The 21,006-nt window shown below is 35.5% G+C and overlaps 1 protein-coding gene across 3 annotated transcripts in view; it reads right to left on the bottom strand.

Annotated features, from left to right (window-relative positions):
* Positions 1-1,609: 1,609 nt before the first annotated feature.
* The window catches only part of LOC100922822 (putative thiamine transporter SLC35F3), a 138,507-nt gene continuing 119,110 nt past the window's right edge, over positions 1,610-21,006 (bottom strand). For 2 of the 3 annotated variants that reach the window (XM_012547963.2, XM_023502063.2), the window contains exons 4-7: positions 20,069-20,194; positions 16,180-16,372; positions 14,685-14,774; positions 5,534-7,104 (exon numbers count right to left, since the gene is read on the bottom strand). In XM_012547963.2, the coding sequence (XP_012403417.1) occupies positions 6,869-7,104; positions 14,685-14,774; positions 16,180-16,372; positions 20,069-20,194 (645 nt within the window). In that variant the 3' untranslated portion in view covers positions 5,534-6,868. Of the gene's footprint in view, positions 1,874-5,533; positions 7,105-14,684; positions 14,775-16,179; positions 16,373-20,068; positions 20,195-21,006 lie in introns of those variants that run through there. The other variant, XM_031966920.1, reaches the window with a different exon arrangement.

Here is a 21,006-nt window from a genome sequence, read left to right as displayed (position 1 = left end):
ATGCCAGTCATATAGGAAACACAAAGATAGCTGATAGACAAATATGAGTATTGTCCTGTTACCCACAAAATATTTAAAGACCTACTTATTTACAATGTTTTGGGTGGATTTTCTATCAATATATTTGAGAGTGTGAAAAGACACCAAAAAGTTATGCTTCACATAGATGGAGGCAATATTCATAACAATGAGATATCAGACTGAAAAGAACTTTTTTTCAAAGGTTGGTATAGCTGTGTCCCCCAAATAATATTTTGTCTACTAGTGCTTCTACCTTAATTACTATCTTCTTTCAGATCCTAGTGGAAACAGCCCAGATTTCAGAGCCCAAGAACTGGGAACTGAGGTGCCTCTGACATCACTGGTCCTATTTCCAGCATACCCCATGTAGACACTTTTGACAGCAGCAACCTCTGTGGAGATCTGACCTGTCAGTTAGCTCTGCTGCAGAAATGGTAGCTTCTGCCTCCTTAGTAACTATAACTACTGGATTCCCCCTCCTCCCCCAACCAAAAGTTTTAGCTACAAAAATCCTTAGCATAGGAAATTGATCAATATCAATTTTGTCAACTAGAATCATATAAACAAAGATGCATTATGATGTGCTTTAGCACTGAACTCTGAGGAACACTATGCCTTTCCATCTGATTTGTAGCTGATACCATCTATATGTGTTATCTCCCTCTATAAGATTGTGAGTTCATTGAGAATAGGGATAGGAGGATCCAAGGTAGCAGAGCAAAGGCAGGAACTCAGCTGAGCTTCCCTAACATTCCTCTCCAAACAAGTTTAAAATACCTCCAACAGAATTCTGGGCTGTTGGAGCCCACAAAAGGTTGAGATGAGACATTTTTCTAGTCTAAGACAACTTAGGAGGTTGGTAGGAGAGCTCTGTGACTATATGACAGGTCTTGGAGACAGCTGCAATAGTGGCAGCAGCAGCTTTAGGAGCTCACAGATGGTAATGGGGTGACACAATTGATCAGAAAGAGGTTCCAATGGACCATTTACTGTTCTTGGATACATGACTCTGTTGTATAGTCCATATTGACTCCAGGTTGAACTCCATACTTCTAGTAGAGAGAATAGTGCATGTAGTCACTCACAAAGGAGTAGGGGCCCTGGTCTCATTTCCAAGGCTGAAGGAGAAAATAGAACAATAGTTCCAGGGCCAAAAGGAGTACTTGTGGACAACCTGAAAGCCATGATCAAAGAAAGAGGCTGGACATCATATTTCAAGAAATTATTAAAGAAAACTGTCTTGATATCCTAGAACCATAGAGTAAAATAGAAATTGAAAGAATCCATCCACTGAGTACCTCCTGAAAGAGACTCCCCAAATGAAAATTCCCAGGAATATTATAGTCAAATTCTAGAGTTCCCATGTTAAGGAGAAAATATTGCAAGTAACTAGAAAGAAACAATTCAAATATTATGGATACAAACAAAATAAGGGTCATACAAGCTTCATGATCCCCTTTGGGGTTTTATTCAGCAAAGATACTGGAGTGGTTTTCCATTTTCTTGTCCATAACATTTTATAGATGAGGAAAATGAGGCAAACAGGATTAATTGAATTGGCCAGGGTCACACAGCTAGCAAATATTTGAGATCAGCGTTGAACTCAGGTCTTCCTGACTCCTGGACTGGCACTTAGTTGCCCCTAAAACATGACTTACTTGGTTCTTAAGAAGAACTTCTTTGGTGCAGTTTCTAAAGGAATCTATTAGGATAAAGAGCCAGCCATATTAAAGTGATTAAATGCTAATTTCTCTTATCTCTGGTACTCACTTTGCAAGAAATGGAGAGGCCCATCAACACATTCTGAAGACGACAATCTGGGTTAAAACCCCAGGATCTCTCCAGGTTCTTCCTAAGTGGAAAGAAGAGTTATTTGCTTACTTTACACAAGGAGAGGAAATACAAAGAACATTGGATTTTGTATTAAAAGACCCAGGCTTAAGACTTGGCTCTGCTTGCCAGCTACAAGGCTTTCAGGGACAATCACTTAGTTTCTTGAGCTTTAGATTCCTGTATGACATGGGGGTAATGTTCCTTATACTACCTTTCTGGAAAAGGAAAGTGACTTGGAAAGAATATTTTTAAAAATTCATGGACTTCAGGGTAAGAATCCTACTCTAGTACACTGTGAATATTAGATTATAAGTATCTTAAAGGAAGTGATAGGCATGAAAGAGTTCCATAAATGATATTTAATATAAATTACTTCACAACTTCTTTCTTACCATACCATGATTTAATGATACATCAAGATTTTCTTTACAGTAGTACAACCACTAGGTGTCACTGTGAAATATAAGGTCTTTGCTCACTTTCCTACCATCTCCAATCAGAAAAAATTGGAGCAAAAAGTTCTCCATCTCTACCTCATTACTCCAGAAAACAAAACAAAACAAAACAAAAAACACACAAATTTTCCCCCCGATCTTGGACAGAAGAAGCATGGTGAACTATTCAGAGGACTAAGGGATTAGTCCTCAAAGTTTGCCCAGGGAACCTTACACAATGGTGATTTATGCCTTACTCTATCATGGTTTCAAGACACCCGAATTCTGCTTTTAAAATGTGGCGTCTATTTATGTTAGTAAACATATACTCATATCTGACATTTGGATTTATTCCTAGGTTCCTGATTTCACTGAAAATAAATCATTCATTCTTTGATAAAAGTGTCTCCTTTTGCAATGAGCATGAATTCTGACCCAGATTTCTGGAAAACATTGAAATTTATTTTATTAGATGAAGGATACAAGAAAGTCAATTTTAGAGAAAAAATCCACATAAATCATTCAGCATCACTGTGGTTCTAAAATCACCTTGGTTTGAATTAAAGGACAGAATATAGATAACTATAATTAAAAAAAACTTAGGAATTTAGATTTTTTTATAACTTGGACAAGGGATTCATGAATGGTACCATTATGAAGAAAGAGTTTGAGGCATAAAATGAATAATAAATCTTTGTTGGGAGAATGACAAAGAGATAATGTTAGTCTTTAAAATTACTTAAAAGAATCTGCTTTTTTGGCCCCTTACAATGCTTAATATGCTTTTTCTTTAGCAAGAATTAATTTTTTCTAATTATAAACCCCTTTTCCAAGGAACTCTGCCAATGCCACATTATTTGGATTTTATTATTTGTGAGTCATAAAACATCATTTCTTTTTAAAAGTATTCTAGTGGGGCAGCTAGGTGGTGCAGTGAATAAAGCACTAGCCCTGTAGTCAGGAGGACCTGAGTTCAAATTTGAGCTCAGGCATTTAATACTTCATAGCTGCTTGACCCAGGGCAAGTTCACTTAACCCCAATTATCTCAGGGGAAAAAAGTATTCTATAGTCTGGGTTTTTTCTACTTGATATGGGCTCTTCTTCAATGCAGTTCCAATGCAGGTAAATAGCCATCACATTTCTCGGTTGAACACTAGGAATTTCAATGGATGAAGACACCAAGCGTGAGATTTAATAACTTGTCAAGTTGGTGGCTATGGTGAATCTCAGATTAGTTTTCTATTCTGTTTTCTGCTTTTCCAATTCTTCCTAAAAAACCAAAAACTTAAGCAATGAACAAGTTGAGGTTCCAGCTGTCAAAGAAGATCCCTGAAGATAGCAGTAAATCAGTATAGTGGAACCAGTCATCAATAATCATTATCTGTATCATCATTAACAACAATAACCATTTATTAGAAGATTACTAACTATGCTAGGCATGGGTGATACAAAACCAAAACGAAACTGTCCTTGCTCTATAAAGGCTCACATTCTATTGAGGAGATGACATAAGCACAAATAAGTCTGGATGAAATAAATACAAGTTAATTTTGGTGGGAAGGCAGTAGAAGTAGAGGACATCAGGCAAGGCTCTTGAGAAGTAATATTTAAATGGAATTTTGAAGAAAACCAGGGATTCTCAAAGGCAGTGCTGAGAAGAAAGGGCATTCCAAGTCTAGGGTCAGCTTTTGCAAAGGCTTAATGATGAAAGATGGAGCGTGATGTGTGAGGAACGGCAAGAAGGCTAAAATGGCTCAGTTATATAATGAAAGAATAATGTACAATTAAAATAAGTAAATTGGGCAGGAATAGGAGGTTGAAGCCAGATTGTGATGGGCTTCAAATTCTATACAGAGGAGTCTGTCTTTTATTACAGGGGTAAGAAGGAGCCATTGCATATTGAACAGGAGATTCATAGAGTCAAATCTGCACTTTTGACATTTCATTTTAGCAGTTGTGTGGAAAATTAATTGGAGAAGGGAGATATTGAAAGCAGGGATCTGTTAAGAAGTCACTATAGTATTCTACGTGATGTGCAATGATAGAAAAGGAATTTTTACTCCCAATAAATGGATCATTCACATCAATCCCCTCCATATCCAACTGACCTGGTCCCATCACATAGGAAAGAGAGAAAGGGGACTTCCAAATAAGTTGGAAATTGCATTTTACATAGAGAAAACTTATTTTATTATAATGGACATATGCATGCTATGTAACATAAATTGGACCTTCACTGTTGCTTGATAGTCCTTTTACTCCATAGTGAATTTCTCATAAGGATTATTTCAAATCTTTCTGATTCTCATCATAGAGAATTTTAATTTCTTTTTGTTTGAAGGAAATGCCCTTTGAAACATTTAAAGTCTGAATTTCTCACCTATTTCTCCCTTCGTAGTCACAAAAAAAAAATTTGTATCATTCTTTACTAAAATTTTGGGGGCTAGAAGAGGTGAATATCCTCAATATCTCTACTCTAGTTTTTAAAACATCTCTTTATAATGCTCTCCTTTGCTGTTTCAGGGGCCTCATTGAATGCTTATGTGCCTAGAAGTTATTTTGATTTTAAAACCAACATCTTTTTTTTTTTTTTTTTTTTTTTTGTCAGCTATCTTCCCAAGCATCTGAAGAGTATAAACATTTCTTCGGATATAAAGAAATTGAAACTCACTATTTTATAACAAACATTTATCCCATGGCTTGGTGGAGAAGTGATCAAAGGTTGGTGGTTCCTATTGGTTTTCTCTTGTTTTAGATTACAATGAGTCCTGGAGATTAAATGAGTTATAATTTGAAGTAACAAGATACATTTAACTTGTCTATGTCCTCTTTATAGAGGACACCAAAATTCTTATGACAAGCAGAGATTCATTATGTCATGGAAAAGAATTTAGAGAGTTTTACCCATTTAAAATTCTCACTTTTCATAATCTCATGTTTTAAAGAAAGCATAAAAATTCAAAGCTATAGTCTAGAAGTCTTGAATGACCTGGTTTAAGAGAATTGGATTTTGCAGTTTTTTAAAAAATCAGATATAGCTGACAGGTATGTAATATATTTGACTCATGGGATGTCTTTTTGATCCCCAATGCAGTGAAAGAGAGGGACTTTTCTGAGGAAGAGGGATGAATATGTGTTTGTGTACCTGAAATTATGAGAGAAAGAGAGCTATAGAAAATATTTAATCTAGGACCATAAAAAAGAAACTTTACAAATGGAATGACGAATAAAAAGAGTGGATCACTAACTTTTTCCAATTTTTTCTTTTATTCATCTGTTTAACCAAACAGGTAATGGACTCTGAGTATTAATTTGCTAAAAAGTTCAATTCATGAATGCCCCTTTTCCCATGAAACAAAGAACTCCATGGTTACAGAATGCACCATTGGGTTATGACAACATTTCAAAATAATGTTTCCATTTCATATGTAACAATGTAAACTTCAAAAATAGTAAACTATAACCCCACCCCTTTTCTTCTTTACAGATCTATCACGGATAGAATTTTCTGGTAGACCTAAATTATATAAGTAAACAGCTCGTTGCTTAAAAGTTTCATAAAAAGGTTTACATTTTCAGTAAATCATTTTTAAAATATCTGATCATGAAGTCAAAGCAACCAGCAATTCACCATTTCTTAGTCTACCTTTTAATCATATTATACATCACAAACAGTATTCCTATATTTATATATATATGTACATATATAACTGGTTGTCAGCTTTGTGGTTTTGTATATTTATATGTATATTTATATAGAATTTATTTTTAAAGATCCCTACATCTACATTATAAGATGGTGCCTGGTGACTTATAATGTCACCTGGCTGCACAAAGGTAAAGATGAAAATTCTTTAGAAGGCACTGTAAGTTCTTTTGCATGATCTTAAATGGACACATGCAGAAAAAGACCAGCTGAGGCTCTGATATCTTTCTTCACAATTTCCCTCATGCAGAGCCTTTCTCTTCTAAACTGACTTCTCTTTCCAGACCAGTCACAGCTGATAGTCCAACATATGTCATCCTTTCTATTTTCTCTTCCCCACATCCTATATTCCAACCAAAACAAACTTTCAATTTTCTTTTGGTTCATTGAAACTCCATAAAATTAAGAGTAGAGCTCTGGTATAAAACAAAGTATGACTTACTCTAGCTTTAAAAAAAAGTCACAGTGTGTAATGTAATATATTCAGTTGCTAAGATTCAAAATGGCTGTCCCGGCTTGTCGTGAAAACCAGTTGCCTCGGCTTGTCGTGAAAACCTGTTGCTCAAACAATCGATACAAAGATAATCTTAATATTACATTCATTTAAAAAGAGCTGAGAGGTTCTTGTTTTGTTTTTGTTTTTTCCCTTTTTCTTTTTTCCTCCATATGCAAGTGGTATTCTTAAGTGAAAGGTCTGATGTGAAAAAAAGTGCAAGCAAATTGGACATGCCCATAAATACCGGGTGACTTACTTTAAGATACCAAAACTGTACACTTATGTACACCACATTGGACATATGTGCCCTTTTGCGAGATAAGACCTTTGAACCTTAAATAATATATTTGTTACCACTACCTCATGAGCGAGTGACATTAACGCGCAAAGGATGGACGGGTTCTTCTATGTTTGGCCTGCAGTCCAGAGCCTATGTCTCCATTGCCTTCAGCTGTCTCCTCCTTCTTCCTTACTTTGAGGCGCATGAGCAATTTGATCAACCATACATCCCACTCTTCTGGTAATAGCAGTAGGAGAAAGCCCAGGCCAATGATAACGATGGCGATGACCCGAACTCCATTGAAGACAATTTGGCTTGTATAGTGATCTACCACTGCATGAAATAATGAACTCTGGTTAGTTACTAAGTGATATTAATAACAAAGGCAGTATATGGAGTAGAGTAAGACACCCTTTCCCATTTAATTGGGCAAAGATGATAATGGAGGTGGATTCTTAACTTTTTTGACAGTCTTGAGCCTGTGTCCTCTTTTTGCCTAATTAATGTCTACCAAAGGCTATTAGAGCAGTGGTTTTCAAATGCTTCTGCTTTGGGACACATTTATTTACACTCACAAAACTTACTGAAGACCCCAAAGAACTTTTGTTTATAATGGCTATATCGGTTGATAGTTACTATATTAGAAATTTAAATTGAGATATTAAACTATTTATTAATCCATTTAAAACAATTACAAAACGAAAACATACTACTATAAATAACATTTGTTTTTGTGAAAAGCAAGCATATTTTCCAAAACAAAAGAAAACGAGGTAATGAAAAAAGTTGTATGGCTTTACATTTTTAAAAAACAAATCTTTTTAATGTTTGGCTTAGTAGCAGATGGTTGAATTCCTATATCTGTCTCTATATTCAATCTGCTGTAATATATTCTCTTTGTGGAAGTGTATGAAGAAAATCCAGCCTCATACAAATTTGTAGCTGGAAAAGGGAAGAGTATTTTAATAAATAAATAATGCTTAAGTTTTACTTTAAAAACAGTTTGATTTCATGGACCCCCAAAGGAGCTTGGAGACTCTTAGAAAGCCACATTTAGAGAATCATTACTTGAGAGGATTTTTCAGCATGTATTTTGTTAGTGTGGATTAAGGCAACTTCTACTAAACTTTGTTTAAAATAGCAAAACCTTTTTTTGTCACAAGCCCTTACATTTATGTGTTCACAATTTTACTCACAAAAATTATACCTGAACCTAAGTCTAAATAGTTATTTTTCCAGCAAAGACAAAGCAAGGCCCAGGAAGTTTAGATTTAGTCAATTTAATACTGGAAGACCTGGAAGAGAATTTTAAAATCCCTCTTAAAAATAAATAAAATAGGTTCATTTTTGGCCCAAGGGCACTGGCTAACTATAATGCCCTAAAGGTCATTATCATTGATTAACTTTTTTGAAAGCCATGGGGAGTAAGGCCCATTGAAGGCTTACATTGAAGATGGGTAGTACAAAATGAGGAACTAGTTTTAACAGCCTATAAAATTCAAGATCCACATTTTTTCAATAACCAATGATTAGATCTCTGTGATGCACACTTCCCACTCCCACCCGTTGAGTATTTTTTATTCCACATAACCTTATGAATATACTGTTCTAGCTGAGCAATTTTAGTTTTCTCACCTGTAAAATGGGGATAATAATAGCATCTATCTCTGTGGGTTGTTGTGAGGATCAAATGAAATAATACTTGTAAAGCTCTTAGCATAGTATTTGGTATATAATAGTTGTTATGCTTATATTAGCTATATTATTATTATTATTATTATTATTCTATGCAATCTTATTGTCCTTTTCAAAAAATTATAAGCTCCTTGAAGGCAGAGATTGTGCAACCTTTTATTTTTGTATTCCTAGGCCTTAGCATAGAGTAGGTACTTTACAAATGTTTATTGGATTAGATAAAAGATGATGCAAGTGAATATTGCACTGGACTGGAAGTCAGGAAGACCTGAGTTCAAATAGTCTCACACACTTTCTAGCTGAGTAACTATGGCCATATCATTTAACTTCTAATTGTCTCAGTTTTCTTATCTGTAAAACTGTTATAATAATAGCACTTTTATCTCAGGGTTGTTGTGAAAATCAAATTAGACAATATTTATAAAAGAATTAGAGCAGTGGCTAGCATGGAGTAAGTCCTTCAGTCATGTCTGACTCTTTGTGATCACATCTGAGATTTTCTTGGCAAAAATACTGGAATGGTTTGCCATATACTTTTTCAGATCATTTTACAGATGAGGAAATTGAGGCAATCAGGGTAAAGTGACTTGCTCAGGGTCATACAGATAGTAAATGTCTGAAGTCAAATTTGAACTAAGGAAGATGACTTTTCTTGACTCTAGACCCAGCACTTTATCCATAGTGCCACCTAGTTGCCCCTATGGTAAATACTATGTAATTGCATTGTATTGTATTGTGTTGTATTGTATGTACTTGTTATTACTTCACAGTCTTTTTACTTGATCTACTCTCATTAATTCCCTATCAAATGTTCCCCCATAACTATTGTTAATGTCTTCCATTTTGCAAAAACTTTTAACCTTTCCTGCAATGCTCACCTATTTTACTATGATTTTTGAGGCCACAGTGGATAAATTTCCTCATTTCCACTCCTATAGACTTAACTACCTTTTGGTATCTTGACTCCATTCTCTTCTTTTTTACCGTATCAAAAGATGACTCCATGCTCTGTGTTTCCTCTAGAATATTCCCAGAATGCATTCTCTATTCCAGCCAAAATGGCTTATTTGATGTTTCCTATGCACAACATTAATTGTCCCCATGCTTGGAATTATCTTCCTCATTTCCTCTTCCTCTTAGAATTCCTAGCTTCCTTCACTCATGCCATTTCCTATAATTGCCTTTCCTGGTTCCCTCAGTTCTTAAGACATTCCCTCACAATTACTTTACATTTTTATACATGTTTTTAAAAACTTCTCTCTGTATTTGTTATTTTATTTATTTATATTTGTAATATAGTGTACATTTATATATGTATATTTTATTTATGATATATATTTATAAAATAAGTAAATTTATGGCAGGGGTTGTTTTATTTTGGTTTTTGTAACCTTAGTGCCTGGCACAGTGCGTGGCACACAAGAAAGTTTGTTGGATTGAATGGGCTGGCCTCAGTCTAGCATCTGTTTTATTTTTTGTTGTTGCTGTTCATTCTTCATTCTCTCTCTTCACTTGTTCCTACCTTTCTGTCAACAAAAATAATTAGGTCTTCACTATCCTAAAAACAGTCACAGACATAAAGGTATACACACTCCAAAACTAACATGCCCTTTAACTTTATATCTTACCGAATTACCATTTTCTTTTTTTTTTTCCAATTTGATGAATTTTAGAATACACTTGATTTTTCCATTTCCTGACCACCTACTTATTCCTCATTCCCTTTTTAGCTATCATCTTCTTTCATAATTCTACCAAAATCATTCTCTGCCAGCCAGCCCATCCAGTATGCTAAAGATATTTTACTGCCAAATAAAATAGCTTTTTGTAAGTCTTCACTCTCCCACAATCCTTTGCAGTATCTGACTCTGTTGACCTCAATTTCCTCCTCAATATCCTCTCCCTTCTTCTCATTGACACTTTAAAATTTCCCCCTATATTTTTGCTCCCTCTCTGTATCAGTACTTTTCAGACTGCACTCCTGAGTCTCTGGACTTTCTACTATGCCCCAGAAGCCTCTGTACCTGGAAGCTTCACTTCACTCCTGGATTTCTCATATTAAGAGTGCCTTCAGCTCCTTGTGACTTCTCTCTTCTAGTTGTTTGGTTCTTTCCAGAACTTTATTTTCAGGAGGCCTTGCAGGTCAGCAATATCTTCAATTCTCTCTAGGTTCCTTTCCATAACCCTAAGATGGATACTTTCATTTCCCCATCTTTTCCCCTACCTACATTTTCAGCTTCTTTTTATGTGTTGTCTTCCCCTATTGGAATATAAGCTTCTTGAGAGTTTCTCTGAGTTACATTTTCCTCATCACTGAGTTATGAGTTAGATAATCTCAATATTCCTTTTTATCTCTATAGTCTCATGGGTATAATGTGTAGATGAAGGTTCAAAAATATAGATGTTGAAAGCAATTTTAAAATTCATTTTAGGGGCAGCTAGGTGGCACAGTGAATAGAGCACCAGCTCTGAAGTCAGGAGGACCTGAGTTCAAAATCTGGACTCAGACACTTAACACTTTCTAGCTGTGTGACTCTGGGCAAGTCACCTAACTCCAATTGCCTCAGCAGGGGAAAAAAAATTAATCTCAGCAGAGAATCTTGTCCTACTTGCATGAGAGAGGAGAGCTACATCCTGGATTCCTTGTTCTCCCTTTCTCCATATTTCAAAATGTTTCTATGCTATCCCCATTCTCTTCTACCTTTGCTATAGACTCTGAGAATAAAATGATGTTTTTCTTTTCTAAAACAAATCCCTTTACTTATTTGCAGGATCCTACCCCCTTATACTTCCTCTGCAAAATTTCCTCCTTTCTTGATCTCATTCTTAATCTCTTCTTTTCTACTGGCTCCTTTCTCGGAGTTTATAAACATGTCCACATATCCTTCAAAGATAAAAAAAGTTGCTTTTTTGACTTTGTCATACTTCCAAGTTATTTTCCTCTATATCTCCTTCTTTTCACATCCAAATTCTTGGAAGGGGTTGCTTATGTTCATTTAATTCATTTCTTCCTTTCCTACTCCTCAGTTTCTTACAATCAAACTTCTAAACTCACCACTCAACTTGGACTGTTCTCTAGCATTACCAGTGATCTATTAACTGTTAAATCTCATGGCCTTTACTCAGTCAATTCTCATTCTACTTGACTTTTCTATTGCTTTTTAAACCACTGACCACCACTTGTTCCTGGATATCTTATTATTCCTTGCCAAAATGACACTGTTCTCCTGCATGTCTGATTTCATCTTTGGCATGAGCTGTTAAACCCAGATGTCCTCCAAAACTAAATTCAATACATTTCCCTCCTTCCCACTTCATCTCAAGTTATCTCTTCTTTAAACTTATACCTCTGTCCTTTTTTTGTTGTTGAAGGCACCAATGATTTCACTATTCAGGTGGTATATTTTATGAGACACTTGATGGGATAAGAACTTGCTAACCCTAGGGAGATAAATTTTCTAATGATACCAGGGAGCTGGAGAAAGTCCAGGGCTGACTGAGAAGTTCCAGGTGCCTTGCCTGGGCAGAAGAAGAGCTTTTTATTGCTGGGAGGCAGGGAGGGTAAGTGAATCAAAGAAAACTGGGGAAAAACCCAGCTCTGAATCATACTGATGCAAGTGCTGACGTGATCAGCCTCACCCTGTATGCACTTCTCTGTAGATCTTTAAGTCTGGGATAGGCAAGATAGCAGATAATACAGGGAACTAATATGTGAGGCTGGAGTGGGCATAGAAACCCTCAAATTGGGAATAAAAGAGCAGTTAAGAGATGAGAGAGAAAATCCTTCTCAAAGGAGAAAGCAAATAGTCATTTGTGTTTGAATCAAAAGTCAGTGTGGAAAAAGGCTAAGTGGTATAGGGGATTAAAAGCTCACTTCTGAGTCAGGAAAAACTGGAATCAAATCCTGTCTCTGATACATAACATATAATATCTATATGCCTCTGAGAAAAGTCACCTCTAAGTGGCCCAGGCAATTATCTAAGACTATAAATTGCAGAGAAAGTACCAGAGATAGTTTTTCATTGGTGTAGAAATCACAGATTCAGGCCAAAAAAAAAAAAAAAAAAGCCATTATAAGATAGTGATTTTTAAATTCAAGAGAGAACTAGATTTATTTTTCCAGTTGTGGTATTTGCCAGTTATCTGACCATGGGCAAATTATTTCTGATCTCTGAACTTCAGTTACTTCAAAATGGAGATCTGTGCAGACATTTTCACTACCTATCACACAAAACTGTTGTAAGGAAACACATTGTAAATTATGACGAGATAAAAAAATGTGAACTATTATCTCTTTGCACATGTGTTAGCAGGAAGGATCATGTTGGGGTGATGGGCAATATGTAATTATAGCAAATAGGTATATAGATATAGATGTATCTATTTGATTGAGAGACATAAAATGAGAAAAAATATTTTGGTTAGAGCTGATTTCTTCTTGGGATTTACATTGTATATGTTTGCATTTATTTTACTATATAAGGTTTTATCTCTTTCTGCACGAACTTTCCTCCTGCCCCTGGAATATAATTTATTTGAGGGCAGGAACTATTTTTCTTTCTGGTCTTTAGAGCTCTATGCTTAGCACATAGTAGGTAATAACTAAATATTTGTTAAATTAAATTGTAATGTGAAATTTGTAAGCACCTTGAGGACAGGAACTGGGTCTTATTTTAGTTTTCTATCCCCATTATCTAATATAGTGTCTGGAGAATAATCATTATTGTACTGCACACATTCAGTAAGTGTTAAAGTGTCTGAGACTGAATTTGAAGTCAGATTCTCCTGACTTTAGGACTGATGCTCCATCCACTGTGCCATCTAGCTGCCCCCTTCAAGTTTTTAAAATTGCTTTTGATTTGAACCACAGTTAGAAATGAAAAAGGGGCTTTTAAAAAGTACTCCAGTTTGTTAATTATATTTCTTTCGTAAGTATATGCCATATTTTCTTTTATTATTCTACTGCTTCCTTCCCTCACCTTAAGAAAAACATCAGTCCACCTAGAGAAGTTAAAAAATAGTAATGGCATTTCTTCTAGGTTTGCAATGAAAGATTTGAGATTAGATTCCATTTACTACTAGCTCCGTAATCCTGGACTAATCATGAACCTTTTTGAGATTTAGTTTCTCTTTTTTAATATAAGTAAAACATTATTTTTCCTGACTAACTCAAGAATCAGAGGGAAAGGAAAAAAGGGAAGGAAATAAGCAATTATTAAGTACCTCGTGTTAGCCAAGTTTCTGAATTCTATCTAATCTGGTCTCAGAAACTTCCTAGTTGTGTGACCCTGGGCAAGTCACTTATTCTCATTTGCCTCAGTTTTCCCCACCTATAAGATAAACTCGAGAAAGAAATGGTAAACCACTCCAGTTTCTCTGCCACAAAAACCCCAAATGAGGTCATGAAGAGTCAAACAATTGAACAACAACAAAGTACCTTTTTTGTGCCAGATACGATGTTGGGTATTTTATTATCATTATCTCATTTGATCCTCAGAATAGTCTTAGAAGGCAGGTGATATTATTATACCTATTTTTACTGGAAGACACTGAGGCAGACAGAAGTTAAAGGATTTGTCCAGGATTACACATTTAGTAAGTTTCTAAGGCCAGAAGTCTTCCTGATTTGAGGTTCAGAATTCCAGACATTGTGCCATCTAATTTTACCAGTATAATATAAGCTTCTTCAGTGCAGAGACCATCTTAGCACATAGTAGGTGCTTAATGAATGTTTATTAAGCTCAATTTCATTTTATTGACATTAATTAAGTTTATTAAACTCAATTTTAAGCTCAAATTTAGCTTTAATTTTAAATTCAAATTTAATTTCTAGCTTGAAGAATAGTGAAAATTCCAGATTTGATATAAAGGCTTTGTATTTTAGAAAGATGCATGACTTTAACTGTTGGTTTGCATAGCACAAATCATAGTTATTAGAAACCTCTTTATAAAAAGCTTTCTAGTTGCCAGGTGCCTCAAGCTTCATTCCTACTTTGGGAAATCAAGCAAAATAAATGACAGAAGTGAAAACTTTCTAGTCTAATTAAAGTATTAAATTAAATTAAATTAAAAACATAGATTTATCAAAAACTTCAAATATCCCTATTCTTCCATGGGCAAAAATTACAATCTATTACCAGATGTAATAGTGTTTTTTTTTTTTTTTGTTGTTTTTGTTTTTTTTAATGAGAGATGTATAGAAAACTTTGTAATCTTACCTGCATTCACAGGTACACTTAGTACAACTCCAAGTGACATCAAAGTGGGATATGTAACAGCAATTCCAAAATTTAACACAATATTGAATGCTACAAAAAGAACAGAAAGCCATTCAGTTGCACATATTGACAGCATTTGGACAATAATAATGATGACAAGACCATATTTCATTGGTGCTTCTTCCAACCTTATTGGTAATAGTAGCATGGCAGTTGGGGGAAAGTTGGGCCTTTTTCTTCTGATCTACAGGATAGGAGCAGAGAGAATCTGGTGTTTAGAGCTCTATGATTACAGTTGTGTTGCTCAACTGCTGCTATTTTATTCTAAATAAGTGACTAGATTAATAAAATTAGAGCCTTCCTTAGCAGGAGTCTATGCCATCCACTGCTGGGAGGTACAAATTTTGGGGCAAATCAATGATATGAGTGTATCATATACCTTCTTCTATTCCTTATAATCCTTCTTTTCTCCTCCTTCCCCTCTCTCTCAATTTCCATTTTTATATACGTAAGTCAGATTAAATAATTAGTTTACAAACTGTAATCACTATTAAGGGTAATCTTGAAGGAGAAGATAAATCACAAAAGGACAGTCTCAGAGATAGTTTCATTTACTACTTTGTAGTGATATGAGATTATGGTGACTCAAGGCTTTTTTATATTTTAGCATCAGCTGATGAAGCTACATCTTTCTTCTCTAGTGTCTGCCTGAGTCATTGCCAAGTTACTAATTATTGTAGGGTCTCCCATGTGGTAGTCCCCTAAATTGGGGACATAGGATAATTGTCTTGATTTTTCATATGCTAGAAATGGCTCTGAGTTATCTAATTGTTGGACATTTACATTCAAAGAGAGTGGCAGATATGAGCCTTGTTGTAGTGGCTATATTTTTCTTTAGAGTCCCTCGCTGCTCACAGCTGCTTGGTTATAAGAAGAGATCAGAGTTCAAGATGATCTAAGCAGGTATATTCTTTTGATCCACACAGTTTTCCTTAAATACTGTGAGAATTGTGAGGGTACTTATAAAGAGTATTTGCTTTCTTTCTTTCTTTTTTTGAGAGGCAATTGGGATTAAGTGACTTGCCCAAGATCACACAACTAGGAAGTATAACTTCAAACTACTACCCGTCCTGTGGGTCAGATGCTGCAGCTGGGGACGTTTATCCCTCTCACCTAGGGCTATGAAGTTTCTTTATTTAAAGGCCACAAAACAAAGTTTTTGTTTTTACTATAGTCCGGCTCTCCAAAAGTCTGAGGGACAGTGAACTGGCCCCCTATTTAAAAAGTTTGAGGACCCCTGTAAGTGTCTGAGGCCACATTTGAACTCAGGTCCTTTTGACTCCAGGGCTGGTGCTCTATCCACAGCATTACCAGCTGCTCCCTAGAATATTTTTTCTAATGAGGCTAAAGCTTTAAAAAGACTTATATGTGTGGTAGGTATTGATATTGTCTATCATTGTTTTCAAGGGCTCCTAGTATGATCATAGTCACTTACTCAATAAGAGAACTGAGAATCCACAAAGGTTTCCCCATGGAATGTCATCGAAAGAGTTCCAGTATTCCACTTTGGTGAAGTAAAGAATGATAGGAATACAGGTGATGAAAAGGATATTGAATACACCCAATATGGACAAAAAAAGGGCTGCTTCTCCAAATTTAGCACTGCCTAGGAGAAGTTTGAATAAAACCTGCAAGACAAAAAAGTGATGAGCAAAAGATGTCTGTATTTTCCCCAAATTAGAATTTGTTTATAATGAGCAGAGTCCCTTTGTGAAGCTCAATAAATGATATATAAAATGATAAAATATATAAAATGATAGGACTAACCTCCATCGTAAAAACTTACCATTTCACAAGGTTTTTGCTATGACAGTATGTTTTAGAGGCTATGACTTGACCCATGGTATTTAAACTCACTTAGGTCTCTGATGAGTTTCATTGTAAAAGAGTGCTACTGCCATTGTCACCTCTGTCTACTGACTTCCTTTGAAACTCAGTTCAAATCCCATTTTCTTTAGATTTTTTCTAGTTTTCTCACTTGTCAGTGCCTTCCCGTTGAGAGTACTATCCATCTGCTCTGTATTTAATTTGCATATACATAGTTATTTCCATGTAGTTTTCCCCACTAGAATCCGAGCTCCTTAAGGGTAAAGATCATGTTTTTGCTTTTCTTTGTATCCCCAGCTCTTAGAAAAGTACTTGGCATATATTAAGTGCTTCAGAAATACTTTATGAACTCTTTGTATGTGTTTGTGTATTATAGTTCCTAAAAACAAATGATTTTCAGTGTTTGAAATTTTGGGTTAAGGGTCCTTTTGAGTTATTTTTTCATGGCTTAGTGATGCAATCTTGAGGATGTCAAGAGATGATAAACTGACACAGATAAAACAAGTATATGAATCAAATCTCCCTTATTTCAAGGGATCCCTTATAAACAGACACAGTTTGAAAATAAGTGCTATGGCTTTTACATCCTTTAACAAAGTAGTGTCATTCATTTCTATAATGGCTTTGAGAAATGGTTGGCGAGATGACATATACTGGAGATGAAAGCCAAATTTGTAGCTTCACTATGGATTCCATTTCTCAGTATTTTGGATTGATGATTTTTTATTAATTCATAGAGACAACAGAGGTTAGCTTAGCAATAGAGCTTTTCTGACTTTTCTTCATCTTGCCAATGATTCTAAAGCAGTTGTATACATTTTGAAGAATTTCAAGAGGTGTGTGTGTGTGTGTGTGTGTGTGTGTGTGTGTGTGTTTATGTATTGGGGATGTGAGGGATTGGAGATCGAGGTGACAGAAAGGAAGGAATGAGATCCAGCCTCATTTCTCCAACTACCTGCTAGACATCTCCATCTGGACTGTCTAACTAGCACCTTAAACTCAGCATGTATAATATTGAACTCTCCCGAATGGATGAACTTAAAAGCATTTATTAATCACTTACTATACCAATCAATTCCATCCCAACATGGCCTTTCTGCCAACTTTTCTTCTTCTCTTAATGGTGCCTCATTGCCTTTCTACTCCCCCAGTCTTGAAATCAAAAAATGATCTTTAGTTCTTCCATCACTGCCCCGCCCCCCATTCAACCATTTGCTAACTTTGTGGATCTTTTCAAAATTTCTCTCATATTAATCTCCTACTCTCTTCACTTATAGAGTTGCAACTTTAGTTTAGATTCTCATCACTTCTTGCTGGAACTAGTATAATCATTTCTTAACAGTCTACTTGACAAAGATCTGTCCCCCTTTCCAGTCTATTCTTCAGTTTACTGATAAAATGTTATTCTTACTGCATAAGTCCGATCTTGTTACTACTTTGTTCAGATAAGGTCAATCTCTCCCTGTTCCTCAGAGAATAAAATGCAAATTCCTTAACTTTCCCTAATTTTACTCAAACCTACCTTTCCAGGTCCATTTCATATTATTTTCCCTCACCAGATCTATAATCTATCTCAGTTGAACTACTGTTCTCTAATTTTGCCTTGTACATTCCCATTTGTGTACATTTGCCTTCTCTTTGCATCTCTACCTCAGTCTCAGAGAAAAAAAAATGGCTTTCTTTGCCAAGGCAGACTTCTCCACTTCTTCCCAAGAGCCAGTCACTTCCTGTCTCTTCTGGCACCTCATCCCATTTATAATTCCTTTTTTCTTTCCATATTTAAGCTTTCATTATTGTTTAATTATTCCTTCATGCTGCCTAAAAACATGATCAGTTAAATCTTTTCCTTAAAAAAAACCCAACCTTTATTTGACCCTGCTATTCCCCTAACTTCCATTCTATAACTGTTCTCTTTCACTGCCAAACTCTTAGAATGAATCATTTATGTTCACTCATTTGATGTCCTCAAAACCCACCTTGTTGTTGTTCATATGTTTCAGTCGTATCTGACTCTTCATGACTGCTTTGTTTCTCTCATTATATTCTTAGCATTCAGCACAGTGCCTCATATGTAGCAGGAACTTAAATAACCATTGAATTGTGTCTGTTGAATTGAAATCCTTTTCTTTTTGCAAGGTCTAGATCTATCTAGATGGTATTATGCTAAATCCTGGGAATACAGTGAAGGCCAAATTCTCAGTTCCCCTCCTTAAAGAGCTCACATTTTAAATGGAAGACAGCATGTAAACATAATCATGTATAATGAAGATATATAAAGAGTAGATGCAAAGTAATCCTAGAGGAAAAATACTGGGGAGAGATGGGAGATATGGGGGAAAATCTCCTGTGAAGGACAGGATTTATAGCTGTCTTGAAGAAAATCAGAGAAGCCAGTGGGAGAAAGTTAAGAATACCTCTGTGATTCCTTCTCTAAATAGTGTCCCCTCCCAATCCCAGGTACAAGAACTCTCTCCTTTCTCACAGAGCATACTTTGTATCTCCTATGCTCTTATAACATCCTCCCTCACATTAATTTCTTTTTACATGGGTCTATTGAATCCTCCAAATTCCAACAGATCACAAATAGACTATTATTGGTCTTCCTTTAAAGCAGGGGCAATACAAATTATTTGTCTTTTTATCTTTAGTACTTAATTTATTCCTTTGTATATAAAACATATAGTTAATAAATAATTATTGAAATCAAAAAATTAAATTATCATTAGAACTGATAAGGCAAACTATTGCAGACCTGATATTTAAATTCAGTTTTCTTTCTTCCTTTGAAGAAGGAACAATTTTAATCTACCAAGGATCAATAAGTCTTAATTCTGAAGCCAATTTCCCCCTTCTACCCTGACCCTCACTGTAACCTGTGGTCAATAAGCCTTTGCCACAAGTATGAGTAAAACTGGGAATAAGATTTATAAAATGTGTTGAATACCAATGGTAACAAACATCATGTAAGGAAGAGTTTAAATGATATTACACCACTCATTTTTACTAGAATTAGGGTGGAGAAATCCAGTGTAATCATATACTGAGTTCAGTGTGATCATAAACTGAATCCCTTTAGTCTCTGTGTCTTCTTTCAATTCTTTGACAAACCATTGGGCAAGCTATTCAGCTATTTCTGGGTCCCAAACATTTTTGTCCTTTGCTACACATAAAATGATTCATTTGAAAAAAAAATGAGAGGAAAAGCAAACAATGACTATGTGTACCCTGGTGTTGTCCACAATGAGAGCATATCTTTGTGTGGAATTTACAAGCAACTTTCATGCTCATCTCTAGGACTATCAAAAGCAAAGTCATATTCCTTTGTGGTCTACTTTCAAGAGGAATAGATGCCATGCAAGGTCCCTTCCATTAATAAGAACCAGGAAGGGTAAAATTTGAGGTAAAACTAAGGCCTTATCTTTATTCCCTAGGCCACAACTATTCTTGTCAAGGACAGCTGGGATAAATCCAAGAGACTATGCTCTACATGTATTTACCTTATAAAGAGCAGACATTGAAGCTGACCCCACCACCAATGCTATTCCTATCACAGAGTGGTTATGGAATCCATCTGCATAAGTCATCATCACGATCCCAGCAATTGCAAGAATGGCGGCCACAATCTGGACAGGAGAAAGTAAACTTGTGGTCAGAGAGGCACTGTGGAATCACATGGGTCAATTCAGGACTGACAACGGTAGTAATGAATGTATATATTGTAGTGGAAAGGGCACCAAAATTGAGAGTCAAGAGTTCTGAGTTCTAGTCCTTATCCTACCAATTACTAGACATAATCTTGCTCAGAACACTTAATATCTCTGGGCCTCAATTTCTTCATCTGTAAAAGGAGGGTAACAATATTTATATTATTTGCTTCACAGGGTGTAGGATCCTACACAAGATGGATGATCAAATGATAGATATTAAAGAATTTGAAAAATTAAAACAATAAACAAATGAAAAATATTATTGTTGCTGTGGTAGTTGTTATTATTCTTTAAATAGTAAAGGAGAAATTTGAACTTCAATTCTAGACTTACTATGTGGAGGAAATACCCAGAAAGTCCACTTCATTGATTATGAAACCAAAAACCAGGTTTCAGTGAGTGTTTACTATCCAAGAAAAAAACAAAGATCCATCTTTAATAGTGTGGCTTTTGAGAATGGAGCAGGAGGTATGTGTTATTGACAGTAAATTTACAGACCATGATAATTTTGTCATGATAAAATCTGCCTAATAATTATAGCATTTTGCAATTATCTACATCTTTCTCCCAAAGGATTCAGCAGACCTTAGGGGGACCTCATTTATCTTCTTCATATTTCAGGGACGAGATAAAGAAGAATGAGACATATGTATGGTTTCCATTTTATAGGACCCTGGGGCACAAATCATAGGGTTGCTTTGTTGTTGCAAACTAAGCAGTGGTGCATC

The sequence above is a fragment of the Sarcophilus harrisii genome, chromosome 4 (genome assembly GCF_902635505.1).
Source record: "Sarcophilus harrisii chromosome 4, mSarHar1.11, whole genome shotgun sequence".
Taxonomy (NCBI): Eukaryota; Metazoa; Chordata; class Mammalia; order Dasyuromorphia; family Dasyuridae; genus Sarcophilus; species Sarcophilus harrisii.
The sequence above is the reverse complement of the archived record's forward strand: the minus strand, read 5'-3'. Positions and strand labels throughout refer to the sequence as shown.